The sequence below is a fragment of the Carettochelys insculpta genome, chromosome 16 (genome assembly GCF_033958435.1).
Source record: "Carettochelys insculpta isolate YL-2023 chromosome 16, ASM3395843v1, whole genome shotgun sequence".
NCBI lineage: Eukaryota > Metazoa > Chordata > Testudines > Carettochelyidae > Carettochelys > Carettochelys insculpta.
The window spans coordinates 3,922,768-3,943,109 of record NC_134152.1 but is presented as its reverse complement, the minus strand read 5'-3'; the positions used below and the strand labels follow the sequence as shown (position 1 = coordinate 3,943,109).

The 20,342-nt window shown below is 49.3% G+C and overlaps 1 protein-coding gene across 1 annotated transcript in view; it reads right to left on the bottom strand.

The window, feature by feature from the left end:
* The window catches only part of TRAP1 (TNF receptor associated protein 1), a 35,896-nt gene continuing 15,554 nt past the window's right edge, over positions 1 to 20,342 (bottom strand). The window contains exons 5-18 of the mRNA XM_075010359.1: positions 19,128 to 19,199; positions 18,136 to 18,296; positions 15,446 to 15,555; positions 13,043 to 13,116; positions 12,178 to 12,333; positions 11,623 to 11,743; positions 11,328 to 11,397; positions 10,328 to 10,475; positions 7,597 to 7,782; positions 5,955 to 6,093; positions 4,367 to 4,452; positions 2,687 to 2,832; positions 1,323 to 1,395; positions 1 to 806 (exon numbers count right to left, since the gene is read on the bottom strand). Of these exons, the coding sequence (XP_074866460.1) occupies positions 705 to 806; positions 1,323 to 1,395; positions 2,687 to 2,832; positions 4,367 to 4,452; positions 5,955 to 6,093; positions 7,597 to 7,782; positions 10,328 to 10,475; positions 11,328 to 11,397; positions 11,623 to 11,743; positions 12,178 to 12,333; positions 13,043 to 13,116; positions 15,446 to 15,555; positions 18,136 to 18,296; positions 19,128 to 19,199 (1,644 nt within the window). The 3' untranslated portion in view covers positions 1 to 704. The remainder of the gene's footprint in view (positions 807 to 1,322; positions 1,396 to 2,686; positions 2,833 to 4,366; positions 4,453 to 5,954; positions 6,094 to 7,596; positions 7,783 to 10,327; positions 10,476 to 11,327; positions 11,398 to 11,622; positions 11,744 to 12,177; positions 12,334 to 13,042; positions 13,117 to 15,445; positions 15,556 to 18,135; positions 18,297 to 19,127; positions 19,200 to 20,342) is intronic.

Here is a 20,342-nt window from a genome sequence, read left to right as displayed (position 1 = left end):
TAAAGTAAAGAGGAATTTATTTAACATAAATAGATAGAACAGAGATTACCTGGGGCATACAAATTATACCACAAGGGAGTCAAAAAACCATGGAAACTGTCCAAAAGGCCAAGTGAGTTTGTCAAACATTTCCCCAGACACAGGGATGAGTTCAGTTATCCTACAGCTCAGCTACCTTGTCTGCCACACTACTCTGACAGATCGTTGTTCCCTCAGTAGCGCCTGTATTTGTTAACAGTAATTATCTCTCCTTGTGCTCACTAACCCCAGATGCCAGACAGAGGTGGAGGTTCTCTAACAAACTAATGAATTTTGCTAATGCTGAAGGCTGGTGTTCTGAGCCAATTATTCTATTCCATGGAGTTAGTCTGTATTACTCTGTTGGAAAATGGTTTCTAAAATCAATATGAAAACAGAATTTATAAGCCAAACTCAGAAATCCTGGCAAATCACTTTAGTGTAAATCTCCAGAGTTTGATCTCAGCAGGATGATGGCACTCTGTGTGGGCAATGCACAGACCCATAATTACAAATGGAATCTATAAATCAAAACTTGGGAGCACGTTCTGGTGCCACATAGAACTGCAGAGATTCTGCTCTCACAGCACAGAGTTTGGGAGCAGACAGATGTTCCAAGAGAAGTGGTTGTGCTTGAGGGAACAGACTGGCATCTGGCAGAGCTTGCCCTTTTGATGAGTTTGGGTTCAGTATTTTTCTAAGGCTTTGGTAAGGAGTTCATTCAGACGGCTCACCATAGGTCTGGGGTCATCATTCAGTCCTGCTGCTATCATGGCATTCTCGTAAATCTGAGAGAGACAAAGGCATAGAGAAGAAATGTTCTTAGCAGCAGCAGCCACCCTGGTATGAAATCACAAAGTGCCCCCCTGCAACTCTGTAGATCAGGAGCTGCACACCAAAGCACACCTGGGGAGGTGCTTCCTGTGGGTTATCTCCATCCCATGCCCTTGAACGTATGTGAGTGTGACATACAATCTGGAGCCCTGTTCTGTTCTGTTTCCTGACTTCAAAAGAGCCATTTAAAGCCCCAGGTGCTTCCAGGGGACATGCCAGTGAATTCTCTCTGCTTTTTTTTTCCCCAGACGATTGCAGTAGGGGCTCAGTGTTGTGCTCACTGACCCATGCCTGGATGGCACCACATTCCAGGGAAATGGATCCTGGGCCATGTAACTCTAAAAATAGTTAGATTGGGGATCATTGGGTGTATGATTCTAGTTGGCCATGGGGACAGCCTTGGTCCACTCCTTTACTGCCCAGAAATATGGCAGCCTGCCAAGGGAGCATGGTGCACACAACACCCTCACCTGATCAAGCAGCAGCTGGGCCAGGTCAGGCTGGCTGTCTCTCAGCTGATTGAGTTTCTTGATCAGTGCATGCCTGCAATGGGATGAGAAGTCAGTCGTGTCACAGTGTCCCTTGGATGAATGAAAAAGCCACACAAGAACAGCCATACTAGGTTATCCCAAAGGTCCATCTAGCCCAGTATCTTATCTGCTGACAGTGGCCAATGTCAAGTTCCCCAGAGGGAACGAACAGAACAGGTAATCATCAAGTGAGCCATCCTATCACCTATTCCCAGTGCCTGGCAGAAGCTGGGAATACCATTTCTGTCAATAGCCACCGATTGCCCTATACTCCATGACTTTATCTAGTTCTTTTTTGAACCCTGCTATAATCTTGCCCTTCACAACATCCTCTGGCAAAGAATTTTACAGGCGCATTTTGTTTGTTTTAAATCTGCTGCCTATTAATTTCAGTTGGTGTCCCCAGGTTCTTGTGGAATGAAAAGGAGCAAAGATGAAAGCATGACCCTGGGAGTGACATGGGTCCAAGAGTGTGCAGAGTGTGCACAGAGCAACAATGTGCAACAGACTAGCCAAAAAACGGGGAATCCTGCTGACAAGTGAGCTAATTCCCAGCGTAACCAACAGGAGGTGCCACAGCCATGAGTTGGATCTGTTAAACTTTGTCAAAGGCTTTCTGAAAATCTAGGAACACTGTATCTACTGGATGCCCTTGTCCACATGCTTGTTGACCCACTCCAAGATCTAGGAGAATGGTGAGGCATCACTTCCCTTTACAAAAACCACATTGACTCTTCCCCAACAACTTACGTTAATCTCTGTGTCTGACAAATCTATTCTTTACTGTTCTTCCAACTAATCTGCCGAGTACTGCAGTCAAGCTTAGTGGCCTGTAATTCCGGGATCATCTCTGGAGCCCTTTTTAAAAATGGGCGTCACATTAGCTATTCACCAGTCATTTGGTAGAGAAACTGATCTAAGTGTTAGGTTACAAACCACTGATCACAGGAAGAGCCATGAGTTACAGAGGAGCAATGAAATTCTTTTCTAATGACAAAAGCAGTACCCTTCTCCAGTTCTTTACCTGTGAATTTCTTCCTCTCTCTATGTTCCAGCCCCACAACCTGTGTGGTGGATAATACAAGTGCCTGCTGCAAGGGAACCCCCCAGGAGGCTGGACATCATATGGGCTGGCAGGCTTGCATCCATTACTGTGCACAGCTCTTTGGGCCAAGAGGCGCCACTACACACGCAGCACAAAGAATGGAAGATCCCACCCAGCTGGTTCCAGTTGGCTGTGCCAGCCAACCTCCGCCTTTGCACAACCCCCCAAGCTGCAGTACTCTGGCTCTGCCCCATCTCACCCCGTGTTTATCTCCAGCGTGGGCTGCAAGATCTGGGCACGCTCCTCGTTGGTCTTGGCCAGCTGCTGCATGCGCAGAAAGTGGCGGGCAGCCCCCATCTCAAGCACAGTGATCATGGCGGGGTGGGTGTCCAGCCGTGGAGTCACCTGTCAGAGGAGCAGCAAACACAAAGATCATAGAGCACTCATGTCCGCACTGAAGAAACTGCCTACAGTGGGGTGGAACCGAACAGCCGCCACAGCACAGGGTGGGGAGCCTGGATTATGTGGGTCTATTTCTGCCTCTGCCATCATCTACCTAGCATCCATCCCCACAGTAGGAAAATGATGCACTGACTCCTTCCTCTGACCTCAACCCTGTCACCTACCCTCACTGCACAGAGGCAGAACAATTAAGATCCTCCACCCGGCGGCGCTGTATCAGCTCACTCTACAGAGAGCTCAAGAAATTATTCTACCACCAAACGTTACCGATCATTCAAACCTGCACGCTACTAACCGAAATGCTCTCTGATAACCCAAGTGTGCCTGAACAATCTGACACTCTTGGCCAAGCCAAAAGAACTGGTTCCTGTCGGAATACACCTGTGCCTGTAGAGTGCCCCCGTGGCCAGAAGAGGGGCAGCCAGATCCCTGTCAGTCTAACAACCCCTTCAGCCCTTACAGCATCAAGAGAGCCTGTCATCTTATACAGCCCAGCTCTCAGGCTGAGCAGTGAGATAGCAAATCTCTTTTTGGAGCTAGCACAAAGGTCCATACATAAGGAACTTAACAGTCTAGTGGTCTCAGACTCGCTCCTCTGCCTCCGCCTCCGCCTCCATGACCTTGACCATTTTCCCTCTCCCTTGATTCCAGACCCACCCACTCCTCTGGCCTGCAGCTCAGGGCCCTTGTCCAGAGCAGCCAGAATTACCCCGTATCAAGACTTTGGCTATTCCCTTAGCTGCCCTCTCCCTCGGTGGGCTTTCCATCCTTTTTTCTGGCTTCTCTGTTAGTTTAGCTGTTCGGCGGCGGCACCTTCTCTGCACAGTCCCTCTGCCTCTCGAGCAGCTCTCCTGCCATATAGACCTTTAATGCTCCCATCTGGTGTGGGGCTGCCTATCAGCTCAGGCTGAGCAGGCAGGCAGTCTGCACTAGCCCTTTGGTTGCCAAGGTGGCCTGGGATGTCCAGACCTTAATACAGTATCCAAAGGAGCAATGCTAAAATTGATGCACCAAAACATGGGAGTTGGATTTATGCGGAAATATTAATAAAAGGTCCATGTAGATCCAGTCTTATTCCTTGCTAAGCATGGGGAATTAGATACACTCATTAAATCTTGCCCTGGCATAAGGGAAATGGGGAGACTTATTTATACTGCCTGGCATCTAGGGGCCCAGGTGAGGTCAGGGCCCTGTTGTAGCAGGTGCTGCACATAACTGTAAGAGACTGCCTTACCCTCAGGTGCCCAGAGAATGACTAGATGAGAGACAAAGGAAGAGTAATTACACCCATTATACTGGTCAGAAACTGAAGCACAGAGATGATCTGCCCAATGTCACACCGAAAACCTGACTGAACCCACATCTTCTGGGCCCTAGTTCAGCACCTTGCCTGCAGATCCTCCTTCCTCTTTTGTGAGGTTATGATCTCTATGGGCCTTTTCCACCTTTAGCTACTAGAATCCTACAGTACACGTACCTTAACATTGGCGACTCGAGACCCCAAAGCATTCCTCATCCAGGCCATCAGCTCCTCAGCCTCTTTCTCTGTCAGGCGTTCTGCAGCTGGGGGAGGGAGGATGGGTTACGTTACAGGAGCATCACCAGGCAGCACTAGGGAACGTGTGCTTTGTTCCTGAAATGCAGCTTCGTCCATTTCACATGTCCATTTGCTCTCTTACCAGATAGAGATACGGCATTATGCCTACAGGCAGCTCAGCCTGCATCATTCCAGAGACCACCTCTTGTACAAAGAGGACAAGCTTATTCCACCCCAATCCCCACACTCTGCAATATCACCACTGGGATCAGAAGTGTTCGCTTTTAAAACCAAGCTGGCTTTTAAAACTACGACAGACCAGAGGAGCCTATGAACGTGCCCTGTGTTATTTTAATAATTGTTTTAAATTAGAAAACTGCTTGGGTCCTGCGCACAGCAGACAAGGACTGTTCTCTTATTGGACAGCATAATGCTAAATTTCCTGTATTTTAGAGAGAAGAACTTTCAGCTGTGCTATAATGTAGTGGTCCCCAACCTTTTCAGTAACACGGCACACTTCAATGAGACAATTCCACTGTACGCCCACTTTTTGCGGCTGAATCAATTACTCATAAACCAGCTAAACAAGGATCAAATGCATTAATGCTTCAAATCCACCACAGAATACACTACCTTCAAAAGCAAGCACAGACACATTTTCAAAATCTGCTCAATGCCATGCTACGGATATTGAGTAAATGAGTAACCATTGAAAGCCGGCTCTGCTCCCTGCCAGCCCAGTACAGCCAAGAAACAGCATTTAAACTGCGTCCCAACTCCAATAGCTCCTGTCCTCCCTCCCACAGTGGGGGCAGGGGTGGCTCCCCACCAGCTTGTCTGGGCCTGGAAGCAGCATTTCAGCTGCCTCCTGATGTGAACATGGTCCTGCAGGATCAGCACTTTCCCTGACAGTGGCTCTCTCCCTCAGCACAGCATCTTTTCAGAGAGTCACTGCGAGGGGAACTTGATGGAATTTCACAGCACACTTGGAGAGTTCTCACTACACGCTTTGGCACACTGGTTGAACCACTGCTATAATGCTCCTACTTTGGGGTTCTGTGGTGCGGAGAACGTGTTTAGCACTTTGTAACCCTTTACAGCCATTGGCTTCATGAATCCTCAGAGGCCTAGTGAGCAGCCCAGTGCAGGTTGGCTAAAAATATCTCCAGAGTGGGTCTGCAGCACTGGTTTGGGAGGGGCAGCTGCATCCCCAACTCTTTGTTCTGGGAGGACGGGGAAGTGAGAGAAAAGGAACTTGCAAGAGGTGGTGATCAGCCACTTATAAACCACGAGGGGGCACCATGCAAGGAGACAGCTGCCCAGAGGTAGGATGCTAACTAGAGAGTTTGCTCACATGCCTTGGAAAAGCAATGCTGTCTTCACAAAGGGCATGAAAATGAAGTATTCTCACTGGCTACCACCTTGGCTGCCATGTGGGAGGCTTAACCCCACCTAGCTTCAGACCTGAAGGAGGTAGGTGCTGAGCCCAAGTCCACGCACCGGACGTGACGGGGAAAGAATGCTCTACCTGGACAGCTCTCCTCAAACTTCTCTTCCTTATAGTGATCGACAACAATGTCAGTCTCTACTGAGATTAGCTTCTTCTTATCAAACTCCCGGAGGTGCAGGAGCGTCAGCTCATCGAACTGCTCGTAGCAGAACAGCACCTGTGTTGAAAATGACAGTAAGTGACACAGTGTCCAGGAATGACTAGGACAGCCGGCAACCCATCAGAGCTGTAGGGACAATAGTCTCTTCTCTTTCCCATGGTATAAGACTGTGAAAACAAACGAGCACCACAAGTGAGTGATGGCAGATCCCTCACTACCCCTTCCCCTCCCTGGACTCCCTGCTCCCGACACACACCAGCAGGCCACAGAGATCCACGGTGGTTTGTTGATTGACGCTGCTGAGAGCTGTGCAAACCCCTCCCTGTGCAGAAGCAGATCCTAAATGGGGTCGTGCCACCAGCACAAGGGGTCACAGCTGTCCCTAGTTCATGGAGGGCCCTATTCTGCTCCGCACAGGGTGGCCTCACATGTATGGTACTTGCAAGGTTACATTCTGTTCTACAAAGCGACATCCTCCACAGAGCCTGACCTGGCACGCAACACATGTGAGCACACACTGTGCCGAGATGCTACTTTGGAGAGCAAAGGGCATCCTCTAATTGGTGAGGCCTCCAGCGTACTGTTTGTGTGCGAGAGGGAGGGTGCCAAGCTGCTTTACAAAGCAGCACCCGTCGTGCTGCCTGGGGTCCCAGGAGAAAATTATTTACTAACTGGGATCATGCTGGGAAGAAGCGTGAGAATCCCTGCCTAGCAGTACCCACCTTGCCAGGACACACACAGACTCAGCAGGGGCAGTGCTGAGAGTCAAGAAACTGCTTATTACAAATACAACTTCTCATCCTTGAATATCCTCCAGATTTCACCCCCACCCTCTGTCAGATCCCTGGCAGTTCTAGAAATGGGCTGTGTAAAATGCGCTCACCTGATCCTATCAGATCCCTGCCTCAGTACCCAGGAGAAAGCGAACCTCTCACAGGGCTCTGCTAAAATGCACAAGGGGAAAGTCCCTCCTGTCCCAAATTTGGAGGATCCTACAGTAGCTGAGGGGCAAAAGGGAGGAGGCTGGAGCTGAAGAATTCTTCCTGCCCTGGGGAAGAGGGAAAGACCAAAGGTCCAGACACTGACCTGCTCCTCCTTCATCTCCCTGGTACAGCCACTGGGCTCTGAGGCACCGCAGAGGTACTGCCGTGACATTAAGCCCAGAGAGGTGCAAAAGCCAGTGGATTTTCCCTTGTACAGACCAGTACTAACTCATCAGTTTGTGAGGCTCCCAGTGCTGAATAAAGAGAGAGCTCCAATAAACCCCTCCCCACCCCATCCATGCCCAAGAGGCGGCAGAGGGCTCCTAGTCTGCACCCTACACAAACGACGACTGAAGCTGGAGTAACATATGGAGAGGGCAGGGAGCAACATACCACCGGTCGTCTCTGCTCTGCAGCAACTCTGCTCTATCCAGCCATCCTGCAAAATACACCAGATACAGGGGACCCCCACAGAGAAGGAGAAGGGCCTGGCAGCAGTGATGCTGATACCAACTGCCAGCAGCAGAGGGCAGCACACTGCTTCATCCTGCTGGGACCCAGTGCACTGTGCACCCACCTCCATATCCTTTTTCTTCATGGCCTCGAAGTACGGTGAGTGCTCGGCCAGGTGCCGATTGGGTGCACACAAGTAATAGATATTCCGGCTCCCCGCCTGCATGCGGCTGGCGTATTCTGTCAGGCTGGTCAGCTGGCCTGCGGGCAGCGCCGAGGACTCGTAACGCAGCAACTTTGCTATGTCCTCCTGGGAGAGGAGATTTACCTTGTCAGATGTGTGATCTCGCTTGCAAGGGGCTGTGAGGGGCCTAGGGTTTCTGCCCCGATCTCTTGCAGGGCCAGACAGTACAGCGCGGCTAATGGGAGGCAGCATGTCATCGGAGGAACTGGACGTGTTTCTCCCCCATGGCACAGACAGAAAGGAATATATAAAGAATATATATATATAAAGAATATGTAACGAAACCAGGGGCTTATATGGCACCTGCTCCTGCAGAAGCGTAGCACCTCAGGGTTCTAACACAGATCCCTGAGCTACCTCCGACAGCAGGCCAGACCGGAGCAGCAGCAACCACGTGCCGTCAGAACAAGCGTGACTTGTCAGTAGCTGTTTTATCGGGGGGTGGTGGGAAGAGAGGGGTGTTGTCCAGGACACCAAGATAACGCACCATGCCAGAAGGGTTTTAGCTCCTGTACAAGCAGGGAGCTCAGGCCAAGGAGGAGACGCATCTCTGCATTTTATAAATCCAAGTGATCCCAGCAGGTAGAAGCTATGCCCAACCACCTCATTCAGTATGAACAGAGCCACCAGGACCAACGGCGCCCAACAGGAGCAACTACTTTGGCCACTAGGCAAGGTGGACATGTAGCTTCCAATGCAGCATACCCACACATCAGCAAAAGACTAGCAAGGTCTGTCAAACATCAAGCCCTGTTAGCAAGCGCTGATCCTGCTGCAAAAGAGTTAAGTGGATTCTGCTGACTCGCTACCTCTCCTGTGTGCTAAGCAGCCCTGAGAGAGGAATCCTACGAGAAGCCAAGCCTGAGAAGAATGCGTGAGTTGCACTTCATGTTCTGTTCATGTTGATCCCAGTTCAAGAAGGGACAGCTGGGTAATGAAGTCTGACTACCTGCAGAGGGCAGGCCAGGGAACTGCCCCAAAGTTGCAGAGCTCTTAAAATACAGCCAATTTTGATTTAAAATCACCAGGAATGGAGAATCCAACCTTTGAGAAACTGTTCATTATTCTCACTATTAAAAATTTACACTTTTACTTCCAATCTAAATTAGGGTTGCTCTTACTTCCAACCACTGGATTTCGTTGTACCTTTCAGTGCCAGAATAAAGAGCACATTAGTAAATATTTATTCCCCAGGTAGGTACTAATACCATACAATCAAATCATATTCTTTGTTAAGCTAAACAGATTGAGCTCCAACTCTATCACTACAACGCAGATTTTCTAATTCTTTAATCATTCTCATGGCTCTTCTCTGACCTCTCTCCAATTTATCAACATTCTTCTAGAACTGCCGACACCAAAACTGGACACACAATTCCAGCAGCTTTCGCACCGGCACCAAATATAGGGGTAAAATCATCTCTAGTTCTTCTTAAAGATTTTCCTGTTTATAACTCCAAAGATTGCATTAGCCCTTTGGGCCACCGTTTTGCACTGGAAGGTCATGTACAACTGATGGTCCACCACAGCCCCCAAATCTTTTTCAGAGTTGCTGCTTCCCAGGATAGACAACCCCTCGCCACCCATAATTATGGTCTACGTTCTTTGTTCCTAGATGCATGCGTTCACATTTAACTATATAAAACCACAAATGTAATGCCCTGCATATCCTCGGCTATCTGGTTCATGCTTGTGGCTTTCTGCATCCACGACCATGTTTGCAGATCAGATGTGGATAGAAATTTTGTATCCATGCAGGGCTCTATGCATATGGTTTAATTGAATACAGTTTACCAACCCATCCAGACTGCTCGGTGTCAGTGACCTGTTCTCTTCGTTATTTACCAGTCCCCCACTGTTGTGTCATCTGCAAACTTTATCAGTGACTATTTGCATTTTAATCCCTGGTCATTGAGAAAAAACAAAGTTAGATAACACAGGGCCAATAATCAATCTCTGTAGACCTCTACTAGGACACATTCTCCTGGTGATGATTGCTGTTTACGGCGACCTTTTGAGTCCTGCCACCCACTACTAATCATGCACCACATTAATTTTATCTTTTAAGTTTTTAAATCAAAACATCATTCAATACCAAGTCTAATGGCTCACAGAAGTGTATGACATCATCACTATTATCAGTCAAACCCCTAAGGTCACCAAAAAAGGGTATCAAGTTAGTTTGGCAAGATCTATGCTGATCGGCATAGGTTAAATCATGCTCCTTTAATTTTTGATTAATCAAGTCCCGTATCAGCTGCTCCACTCTCTTGCCCTGGATGGATGCTAGCCTGGCAGGCCTATTATTAGGGAGGTGGGAGTGTTAATTTTTGGATTAATAAAAGCCAGCCACAGGGAGAGGACGTATTTACTCTGTATAGTGCGTGGGCTGTGTCTGATAAGAGTTGAGGAGTGGCACCTGTCCACACACCCCTTTCTAAACACTTGTAGGACACTGGAGATCAGAACATTTTGGAGGGTCTGTAAAAAGGCCATAGCAAATAGGAGGATCCACAGAAGAGAATCACCTTCCTGCCCAACAGCCTCATCCCTAGTCCAGGCAGCGGTCTGTGCTTTTTCACATCATACGGATACTTAGTTCAGTACACACCTTGACGTCCTGCTCCGCTGTGGTCACAATCCCCTCTCTCATGAACAGCCCGTAGTCTTCAAAGAACTTGGCATATTTCTCAGGGTCCTTCTTGCTTTGATCAATGAAAAACTTGATAAGCCTCTTCTGCAAAACATCCCGGAGTTTCCTGCAGTAATAGACGAAGATGCTCAAAGGATTTACATCAGTGGCGGGCAAACTGCATCCTGTTAGGGTTCTACGTGCAGCCCGTGCACCCCTCTTCCCATGCCTCTCGTGCCCTGGGGGGCCCTACACTTAGTTACTCTTCCTCCCTCCCAGCACTTCTGGAGCGCTGTGCATCAGTGAGGCAGTGAGAAAGAACTCAAGTGGAAGTCAGTTTGCATGGTACTTTAACATCTCAGTTTGGGGCCTCAGGTGAGCCAGGGTGCATGCAGAGACCAATGGACACTGCTTTCAAAGCTCTCCATCTCTGGGCACATGTATACTCCACTGTGGAATACACCTAGTGACCAGCACTTGAAAAAAACGGAGCTTTTCATGATGTACGTCCCTGCAGGTGCTCCATTACCTGCTTTCCATCCAGTCTGCCTCACAGTTTTCCCTTGTGGGACTGTGTGGTAGAGAAGGAACTGAGGGTAGTCTGCTGGCACAGCCCTGTCTGTGCCCAGGATGCATTCATGGGCACTGCCACCGAACATCCCAGCCCAAAGGTGCAGGCACACCAGAAGCAGAGCACTTATAGGGACAGTACTCAAAGACGACAGATGGTACAAGGCAAGTTAAGACTGCCCACGACGTCTGGTTGAGAAACATCTCAGGAACTAAAGACTCTGGAGCATCTCAGGCTACAAAGTATCAAATTATACAAGGATACTCTTGATAACGGGAATTGCACTGCTCACCTGCCAGGTCTTGAACTGAAAGGGCAGCCCAGGGCTTATCACCTCCCACCCAGAGGCGGAGCAGCACTCAGACACTTGCCAAGATGCCCTGGGAACCAGCCCTGCTGTCTGCTCACCTGATAAGTGTGCTCTCCTGCAGCAGCTCCCTGCTGAGGTTCAGGGGAATGTCCTCACTGTCGACAACTCCTAGAACAGAGAGTACCAACAGAGTGACAAGACTAGGGCACGACTAGACCTGAAGGACTCAACCCTTTGCTGACTCCTACGTCCCCACAAATCTCAAGCAGAGGTGTCATGTCACCATCCCAGCTGCCTTCAGAAAGGCACCTGCTGCCACTGCCCTCAGGAGTCTGAAAGGAAGATGCGCTTGCTGCCCTTCATGCTCTCCGACTCGCTTCCTGGCTAGCCTACCTCTGAGGAAACGCAGCCATTTTGGCAGGATATCTGTGGCTTTGGTCTGGATGAGGATTTTGCGGCTGTAGAGGGCCACACTGGAGCCCAGCTCCCTGCTGACATCAAACATGGATGGTTTCTGTGGAAACAAGATGGGTACACCTTAAAAACCCACTGGGCATTGTTCAGGGCCCTCTTCGTATGTTGCCAGTATTCACTATGGGTTTCACAGGTCTGAGGTAATCATGCCAGGTCATACAAACTACAGAAGACAGTGAATCTTGCTCTGTGAGGGTTCCTCCCACCTGAGCCAGATTCTGCTCCTCACAGTCACAGTTTGAGGCACCCCAGTTACCCTGTAGCACACTACCCAATGCTGGAGTGATGCTGCTGTCTCTTTTAGGCATTGGGCATTCCCTTTAGGCTGCCCCACAAGCAATGCTGCAGCGCTGGGCACAAAAAGACTGCAGCTGTTGAAGCTGAAGAGCATGCCCAGGAGCTCTGTTTTGTAACGCTCTCACCCCTCTGACCCTTCCCTTCACAAGGATTTCCCACCTTCCGCAACAGTCTCACCGTCTCGGGCACATAAAAGATACTGCGGATGTTGAGAGGGGCGTCAGTCTTGTAGTGCAGGGTGTAGCGTGGCTTGTCGTAGGCCTGGGCTATGAAGCGGTAGAACTCCTCATGCTGCCATTCGCCAATCTCCTTGGAGTCCAGCATCCAGAGTGCCTGTGGGAACAGGGGGTGTACTTAAATTCCCACCCACCTAGTGACTCTGACACACATATGCCTGTCGCACATGCTGACCATCATTTGCTTTTAATTCTGCCCTTCCCTAGCACATCTCTTTGTCTACAGTGTCCTTTGTTCCGGACAGGGCCTGGAGCTGGGCATCACTAGCAACCCCACCACCAAAGTCCCAACAACATGGGGCTAATCAAAGGTTACTGCCATTTTAAAACCTGGAAAGCTAACTGGTAACCTCCACAGCTACTGCCTTCTCTCGCTCCTCGGAGCGGGGGGTCCCAGTGAGGCTGACTCCCATCCTGGAGACCAGAATCCCTCCAGAACAAGCCTTTTTCAGCACAGGGAAAAGCTGCTGTGATCAAGTGCTTGCACTATATACACATGAAGATCAGCTTCCAGCAGAAGCTTAAAAGAGCTGCAGCTATTATCGACTATCAGCCTACGACCCTGCTGGGCACAAGAGCCTGCCGCTGAAGCTACCCAACCCACTTCACCACAACCAGCCATTTCAACTCATTAGATCAATGCTTTCAGAAAGAATCTTCTTCATGAATAACTCCTCATCTCTGAAAGGCTCTGTGATCCGCTGGGTCACTGGTCATTTCTAGATCCATCCCCTCACTTCCTGAGCCCACAGCGGGCTTCCAAGTTTCCCTCCCAACCACTGCCCTGACCCGGTTCTCAGTCTAACCTGTAATGTGTTGATACGTCGCCCATTGAGGAACAGGGGAAAGCTGATGAAGTTGCTGTATTTGGTCACCACCTCTGGAGCACAGAAAAGTATTTTCAATTAAAAAAAACAGAACATGTTTTTTATCAGTTTCAACAACCATATTATTGTGACCGAGCTGGGTTACGGGAACCTGTCATATCACCACAGATTAGCCCATTTGAAATGTTACTGCTCCGATCCCCCACAGCAGCTGACCACAGCCCATCTGGTAACTGGAAAAAACAGATGGACTGGGGAAGCTCAGAAAAGAGAAACAATAAGTGTCAGTGGCCTGGGGAGACTGAATGTTTCGCTTTGCAAAGGGAGTGGGGCTGGTGATGGTGAGAACAGTCTACAGACATCTAACTGCGTGAAGATGGAGAGGAGTATTTAATGTGGGAGAGGAATATTTAATGTAGCACTCCGAGGTACAAACAGAAGTAAAGGGGAAGAGTGAAGGGAACATTCTGGCTAACTATCAGTAAAGTCTTGGCTGAATAGCAGTGAGATCCATCAAGCTGTACAGCCCTCTCCTGAGGGCCGGGGTGTATTGGTTGGAGCATGTAAAACAAGACTCAGCAGAATGCCAGGAAAAAAGAAAGAAAAAGAAAGAAAGAAAACTCCAGCAAATACTCCTGCACTGGCCCCAGGGAAGGAAGGGACAACATAAAAGGACTTCCCTCCCTCTTATTTCTACTGTTAGAACTGTGTCACAGCTGATTCTGTAGCAACCAAATACTTTGTACCTCTCAAAACAAGATATCAAACCACAGGCAAGGAGAACAGAGGGACACCTTCAGTTAAAGGATGAGGTGCCCACGTGTTTCCATATCAACCAGCTTTTTCCGTGGCTCTCAACTTCCTGAATCATAACAGAATTCGTCAGAGTGGAATTTAAGAGGCTTAGTTTCTGCTCAGGGCAAATGCGTTTCTTTAGCAAAAACTATTCAGGTATTTGAAAGACAGAGGGAAGGGACACCTTTGAATTAGACAAGGAATTCTTGATTTAAAAAAAAAAACAGCTCTAGCGTCCATCCAGTGTGAAGTAGACAGGTGGAAACTGGTAGGAATAGGATTCCTAGGGAGGAGAGGTATATTGCAAGGTTACAGGAAAAGCTGGTTTAAATTTGGCCATGTCAGAACCATTTTAAAATGCAATTCACTTGTGTATGTGCAGTAAAATATTTTAAACAATACATCATCCAATGCGCACGAGACAGACAGGGATCCATGAAAATAACAGCAAGAGATCATGCCATTAGACACCCTTTTGCAACGCCTATGAGGAAGCAGGCAAAGGTAGGGTTAGCAGGCTGTGTAACTTTCTCACTTGCTAACCACACCCTGAAATTTCAATATTTCTTGTAACGGTTTTCTGCCTGCTCTGTGAAATATAAAAAAGAAGTAGGGCCAGTGTTAAAAGACTAGAAGTCTAAATTCCCAGACATGTCTCCAGAGAAAGCCCACTTGCCAATTCAATCAGATTTTCCCACTTCCAGGGAAGAAGCCAATGGGGTTAAGTTGGCAGCACCCTGTGTATTCCTGGATTACAACAGAGGTAGAAGGGGCTGGAGTTATGGCCTTTGGGGCTGTCAAGATGCTCCTGGGCTACATCAATAGGAGCCACACATCCTACTTTGGCAAGCAGCACTTGTGGTGAGCAAAGGACAGACATTCTCTGCACACATCCCACCTGCCCAAGCTCAGCCTTAGAAGCTGATCACCTTCTGCCCTTCCTGGGTACCTTCAGCAGAGGATCCCAGGACACTTTACAAACAGCACCCATGTGAGGGGGAAGTTCTGAGGTGCACAGTCATCCAAGCTTTCTGGGGTGCATGGTCATCCCACAGAGCTTTCCATGGCTACAGGGTAACTTGGGAGAATGAGCACCTGCCTGGGACTGCTCAGAGAAAGCATGGCAGCAGGAGAGCTACAGAGGGGAGATGCCCACAGCGCCTCACTCCCTCACCGTAGCCCTGACACCCATCCACAGGGCTCCGGAAGCCCAGGTGGTCTTCACAAGAGCTGCAACATTGAGGTGGAGCCCCACCAGGGTGGGAGTGTAAACTGGGGAGACCCACAGGGCTCTGGCAATAAAATGTCAACCCTCGGTGCGGAGGTGTGGGAGGGGGACCAACATCCACCAACTTAGAAGCATTCATACATCAAAGGCTGGGTGTCTAGCCCCTGCAGAAGACTAGGACTCAGAGTACAGGGGTCTAATCTAAGATCTGCCACCACATCACCTCTCCAGCCCTCAGTGAGATGGGGACAGCAATTCTCTGAAAAGAGGGGCTACCAGAGTCCAAAGAATACAATTACATTTCCTCCTGTGGATGGTAACTGGTGTTCTGAGGGCACCATTTCCCCCGCCCTGCTCACCTTTCACCCGGTCCTCATTCGCAAACTCTTTGCACTCCTCTTTGAGATGGACAATTATTTTGGTCCCAGTTCTGACGCCCGAGGCTTCAGCGATCTCAAACGTTCCTGAGCTAGGATCAGAGACACAGCATCACAAAGAACCCTCCCTTGCTGGGCTGGAAGAGTTCATTCATGAGCGAGTATGAAAAAGGACCATTTCATTAGCCAAAGGGAAGGCTTTCAGAGCAGAAATGACACCTCGGCACCCGCTCCTGCTGATCTCAATGGCGCTGGGCACTGTGGGGTTTTACGTGTTGTCACCCAGAGTTACAATAAGGTGGCACAGCCAGCTGAGACTACGGGTGCCAGCAGATAACGCTTCACAATACCAGCAGCCTCTACCGACAGCAGCACTGCACACTGGGTGATGTCATCTGCCTGGGCTAAACCCCCACGGCAGCAACCGAAACCTTCTACATTTTATACAGATACTCCTCACACACACGGCTCTTTATTGGTCCAAGCACGTGTGCTCTGGTTTATGATCATTTTCACTGGACTGCAGCGACACGCTATGACGAAAGACTGCTACACTCAGCAACAGGGTCCACCATGCTATGGTCATCTCCTCTCTTTCTAGTTCAAAATGACTGTTCCATCTATCTCCCTATGGATCAAATGCTTCAAGGAAAGCACCAATCCAAGGTTGGGAAACACACTTTGTGAAAGGTTCAGGACTGGCAGATGATCCTCCAGTAACCCTGACAGGCTACAAGCAGGACTATAACATTTGGGACTGTCAAACAGATCATTATCTGGAACACAACAGCATCCAAAGACTGAGGTGAAACAGTTTTCAGGGACTTATAACTCAGCAGGCTCCTTCTTCCCGTGGGCTTTTAATAGGATGTGGAGCTTTCATCTCTGTGGATTTGGTCCAAATCTGGCCCCAGTCTGTAGTAACTCAAAGCTTCTGCCACGTGACAGACCTTCGGTGGCCTATGTGAAATGAGTGCGGGGGGGGAGGGGGAAAGCTGTATGGAAGTCCAGCTCACAGTGGCCGTGTCTACACGTGCCCCAAACTTCGAAATGGCCATGCAAATGGCCATTTTGAAGTTTACTAATGAAGCGCTGAAATGCATATTCAGCGCTTCATTAGCATGCGGGCGGCAGCGGCGCTTCGAAATTGATGCGCCTTGCTGCCGCGTGGCGCGTCCAGACGGGGCTCCTTTCCGAAAGGACGCCACCTACTTCGAAGTCCCCTTATTCCCGTGAGCTCATGGGAATAAGGGGACTTTGAAGTAGGCGGGGCCCTTTCGAAAAGGAGGCGCGTCAATTTCGAAGCGCCGCTGCCGCCCGCATGCTAATGAAGCGCTGAATATGCATTTCAGCGCTTCATTAGTAAACTTCGAAATGGCCATTTGCATGGCCATTTCGAAATTTGGGGCACGTGTAGACGTAGCCAGTAGGTGTGTGCCTATATTATAACATACCAGAAGAGGCCTCCTTATTGGCATTCTCAGCAAAATGAGCAGCCCATGGAGACTGGCTTTCTGCTCGGGGGCAGAGGACAGTCAGTCTCTAGGCTGTCAATCTGGCATACTTAGCAATACCAGATCCATGTGTAGTCTTCTTGTTTAACCCCAGCCCATAGATGCAAGGAACTGGTAGCACAGGCTGCAAGAAGGAGCATGACACAGGTTTCCCCATGCACCATTCTCTTGTCTTACAGCAGCCCTGACTAGTCTGTCCCAGAACAGCCAAGGAGCTGATTTATGTAGTAAGTACAGGCCCAGTATGAGGTCGTAGGCCTGAACCAAAGTAATGGTCAAGACTTTGCTAACAGAAAGCAAAGTGCAGCTGTGAGCTAAAGGAACGCATTGCTCACAGAAGTTGGCAAGAAGAGGGTTGATGCTGCATAAACATCTCTACCCAGCATATTGAAGTATGAACATGGTACCAGAACTCCCTACCCTGGAACATTCCACAGATAAGAAAGAACAGGCCGACACATCCCAATGACAGGGGCAAAAGGGTAATATGATGAATAGAGTTGTTTTGTTCAAACCAACATGTACAAGGTGAGAGGCGGCACCTGACTACGTAGAAGGGTTGTACCTCAGTACGTCAGGAGTGATGTGTAAGTTGTTTGTACCTGTGTATAAGAATGTACCCCTGGGGTGTGGTCTGGGTCCGGCCGAGGGGGCAGTGGAAAGTCCTGCCACTGACTGAGCCGAGTCCATTGATCGTGGGTGCATATTTGTAGTATGCCCTGACTTAGACTAAGAAGTCTACAGGGAACTACTATTGTGTCCAATACGGCAATAAACATGGCCGACGTGCCTTCGCACCTTACTAGACTCTGTGGTCATTGGGGGTTCTCTTCGGGTCTGCTGCATTGGCTATCTGCAGAGCTGGGGCAGCACACAGAGGGAACACATGCACGCAGCTGAGTGATACCAACATTGGAGAGAGCAGAGCATCACGCTGGTAGCATCTGACAACCATTTACATGGGGCCGGGGAGTGATTTTCTAATGGAGAGTTCCTCTTGTAACCTAAGTTGGATTTTAACCAAGGGGCCTCATTGTGAAGACCAGCACCTTTCCCCTCCCTGCACAGCCCCACCCACATGATGCTCCAGACAACATCACCACACTCCCTCACTCCCGGGAACAGACTGGCCTCCAGATCCAGTTCTGCAGCCCTTACCCATCTGAAGACCAGCGGTAGCCAGGGCTCCCAGACTGCGCAGATTGTGAATATACCTCCACTTTATCAGCCACCATGAAGGCGGAGTAGAAGCCCACTCCAAACTGACCAATGATCTTACTGCTGGCCTCTGCCTGGCTCTGCAGTGCATCCAGAAATGCCTGTAAGGACAAAGAGTACTAGGTACACTGGATTGCAGGTCCACTGACCCTCAGCTACTGCTGGGAGGCAGCAGCCTCCTCTCAAACCCCAGAGCTGCTCTCCCCAGACTCCCTAACGCAGCCTGGTGCTAGGTTCTCTCAGCGTGAACCTGGCACGCCTGTACATGCCCTCTTTCAGCTGCTTTGGAGCAGTCAGCACTCTGGGGGTACACTGAGCTCATCAGCTTGACTGTATAAAGAGCGTGGGTCTATGAATAGAGCAGTGGTTCCCAATCATTTCAGTAACATGGAATACTTCAATGAGGCAAACAATTCCAGGGCACAGCCACATTTTCAGCTGATCGATTGCTCGTAAATGTCACATTTACTAAGGTTACAGTCTTATTAGAGAGATTGGCAACATAATGGTGCATACAAGCGAAACAAGGATCAAACAAATTGACGTTAAAGAGCCACTGTGTGTGGGGGGGGGGGGGGGGGGCCGGGGAACTGACTAACCCTGCCCCAGCTGAGACTCAGGCAGCCTTCCTGTAAAGAGCCACTGTGAGTGGAAATTGACAACATTTCACAGTTCTTAGACAGTTCTCATCGCACACAAGTATGCCACTGCACACTGGTTGAAAACCACTGGAATAGAGGACACATGATGGATCCCCCAGTGAGAGAAAAGCGGTTCTTTAGGGATGTCCCAGCACCAATGACCACCTGCATCATGAAGCAGGTTGATTCCTTGGCCTGGTTTCATCTCCCAAAAGGGGTGCCCTTCACAAGAGGGCCTCAGGGAATGAAAATGACCATGAGGACACAACATGAAGGAGGCAGTGCTCTTACCTTCGAGCCGGATCTAGCAATGGTGCCAAGATTAGAAATGAGCTCTTCCTGGGTCATTCCAATGCCAGTATCCTGCAGGGAACACAGCGATAGAAGCTGACTACCAGAGCACGTGCATCTCCTCAGCATGCAGGACACAAAGTCCCACTATATTCCCAAACTCAGATACCGCTACCACTGTGGCCCTTTAGCTAATGAAATGAAAGAGTGGCATCTTCCCCACAACAGCTGGTTCCCCTTCCCCAGGTCGGGACATGGGACTGTGGGAATGCACAGGTCTAAGGTGCAGAAACAACTGTCCAGTGGCTACCAACCTTATGTTAGCAGAATGCACAGAGCAGACACAAAAACAAACTGACTTCCATACCCTCTGTAAGAGCAAGTGCTTACCATGGGAGCGCCTACTGGCCCCAGTTGAGAGGGCCCCTCTGTGCTTAGTGCTTTACAGACACTTTAATGAGAAGAGTCCCTGTTCCTAAACAGACCAGGTAGATCAAGTGTGGGAGAAAGCTAATCCCCATTGTACGGGCAGGGAACCGACTCAGGCTCAGTCTAAGGTCCCCAAGAGAGTAAGCAACTGAACCCAATCTTGCAAACCTCAGCCAGTTCAGTACCGAGACCATCATCCACATTGTGGGTGCTACCATGAACCCAAATCTTTCTTATGCTGTTTGCCACTTTTGTTAGCGCAACGCTACTCTCTGCAAAACACCACTGCAAAATCTGAAGGTACCCTGCCGGCATCCAGGGTCGGGAACAGGGTATGGATGCTCTCAATTCGATTTCTCCAACAGAGACTCATTTGTGCTGGCTATTACACTGGATGCTTGGTAGCACAGGCTTTGAACACTGGCCTCTGGCAGCACGAAATTGGTTGGTCTGTTGTTCGTTATTTTCATGAAGTCCAGTCTTTTGTATTTACACTCCCATTTATTGCAATAGGCAACTCGCTCCTTGCCATCTTTCCATGGCCATCTCTCAGGCAGGAGACCCTTGGACATTAGCAGTAAAAATGGGCTCATTTGCTTTCATTCATCTCGAGTCTTCCTTGCTGCACCTTACAACAATTCTGAAGCAGCGCCGCAAATATCCCAGCTCAGGAGTCCAATCCGCTGTGAATACATCAGTTCTTATTTCCTGCTCTGCAATGCTCCCCTGAAGCCTTCCCATGTTGGGTTTCCCTCGTAAACTGCTGCTTTTGGACTCACCTCCCTT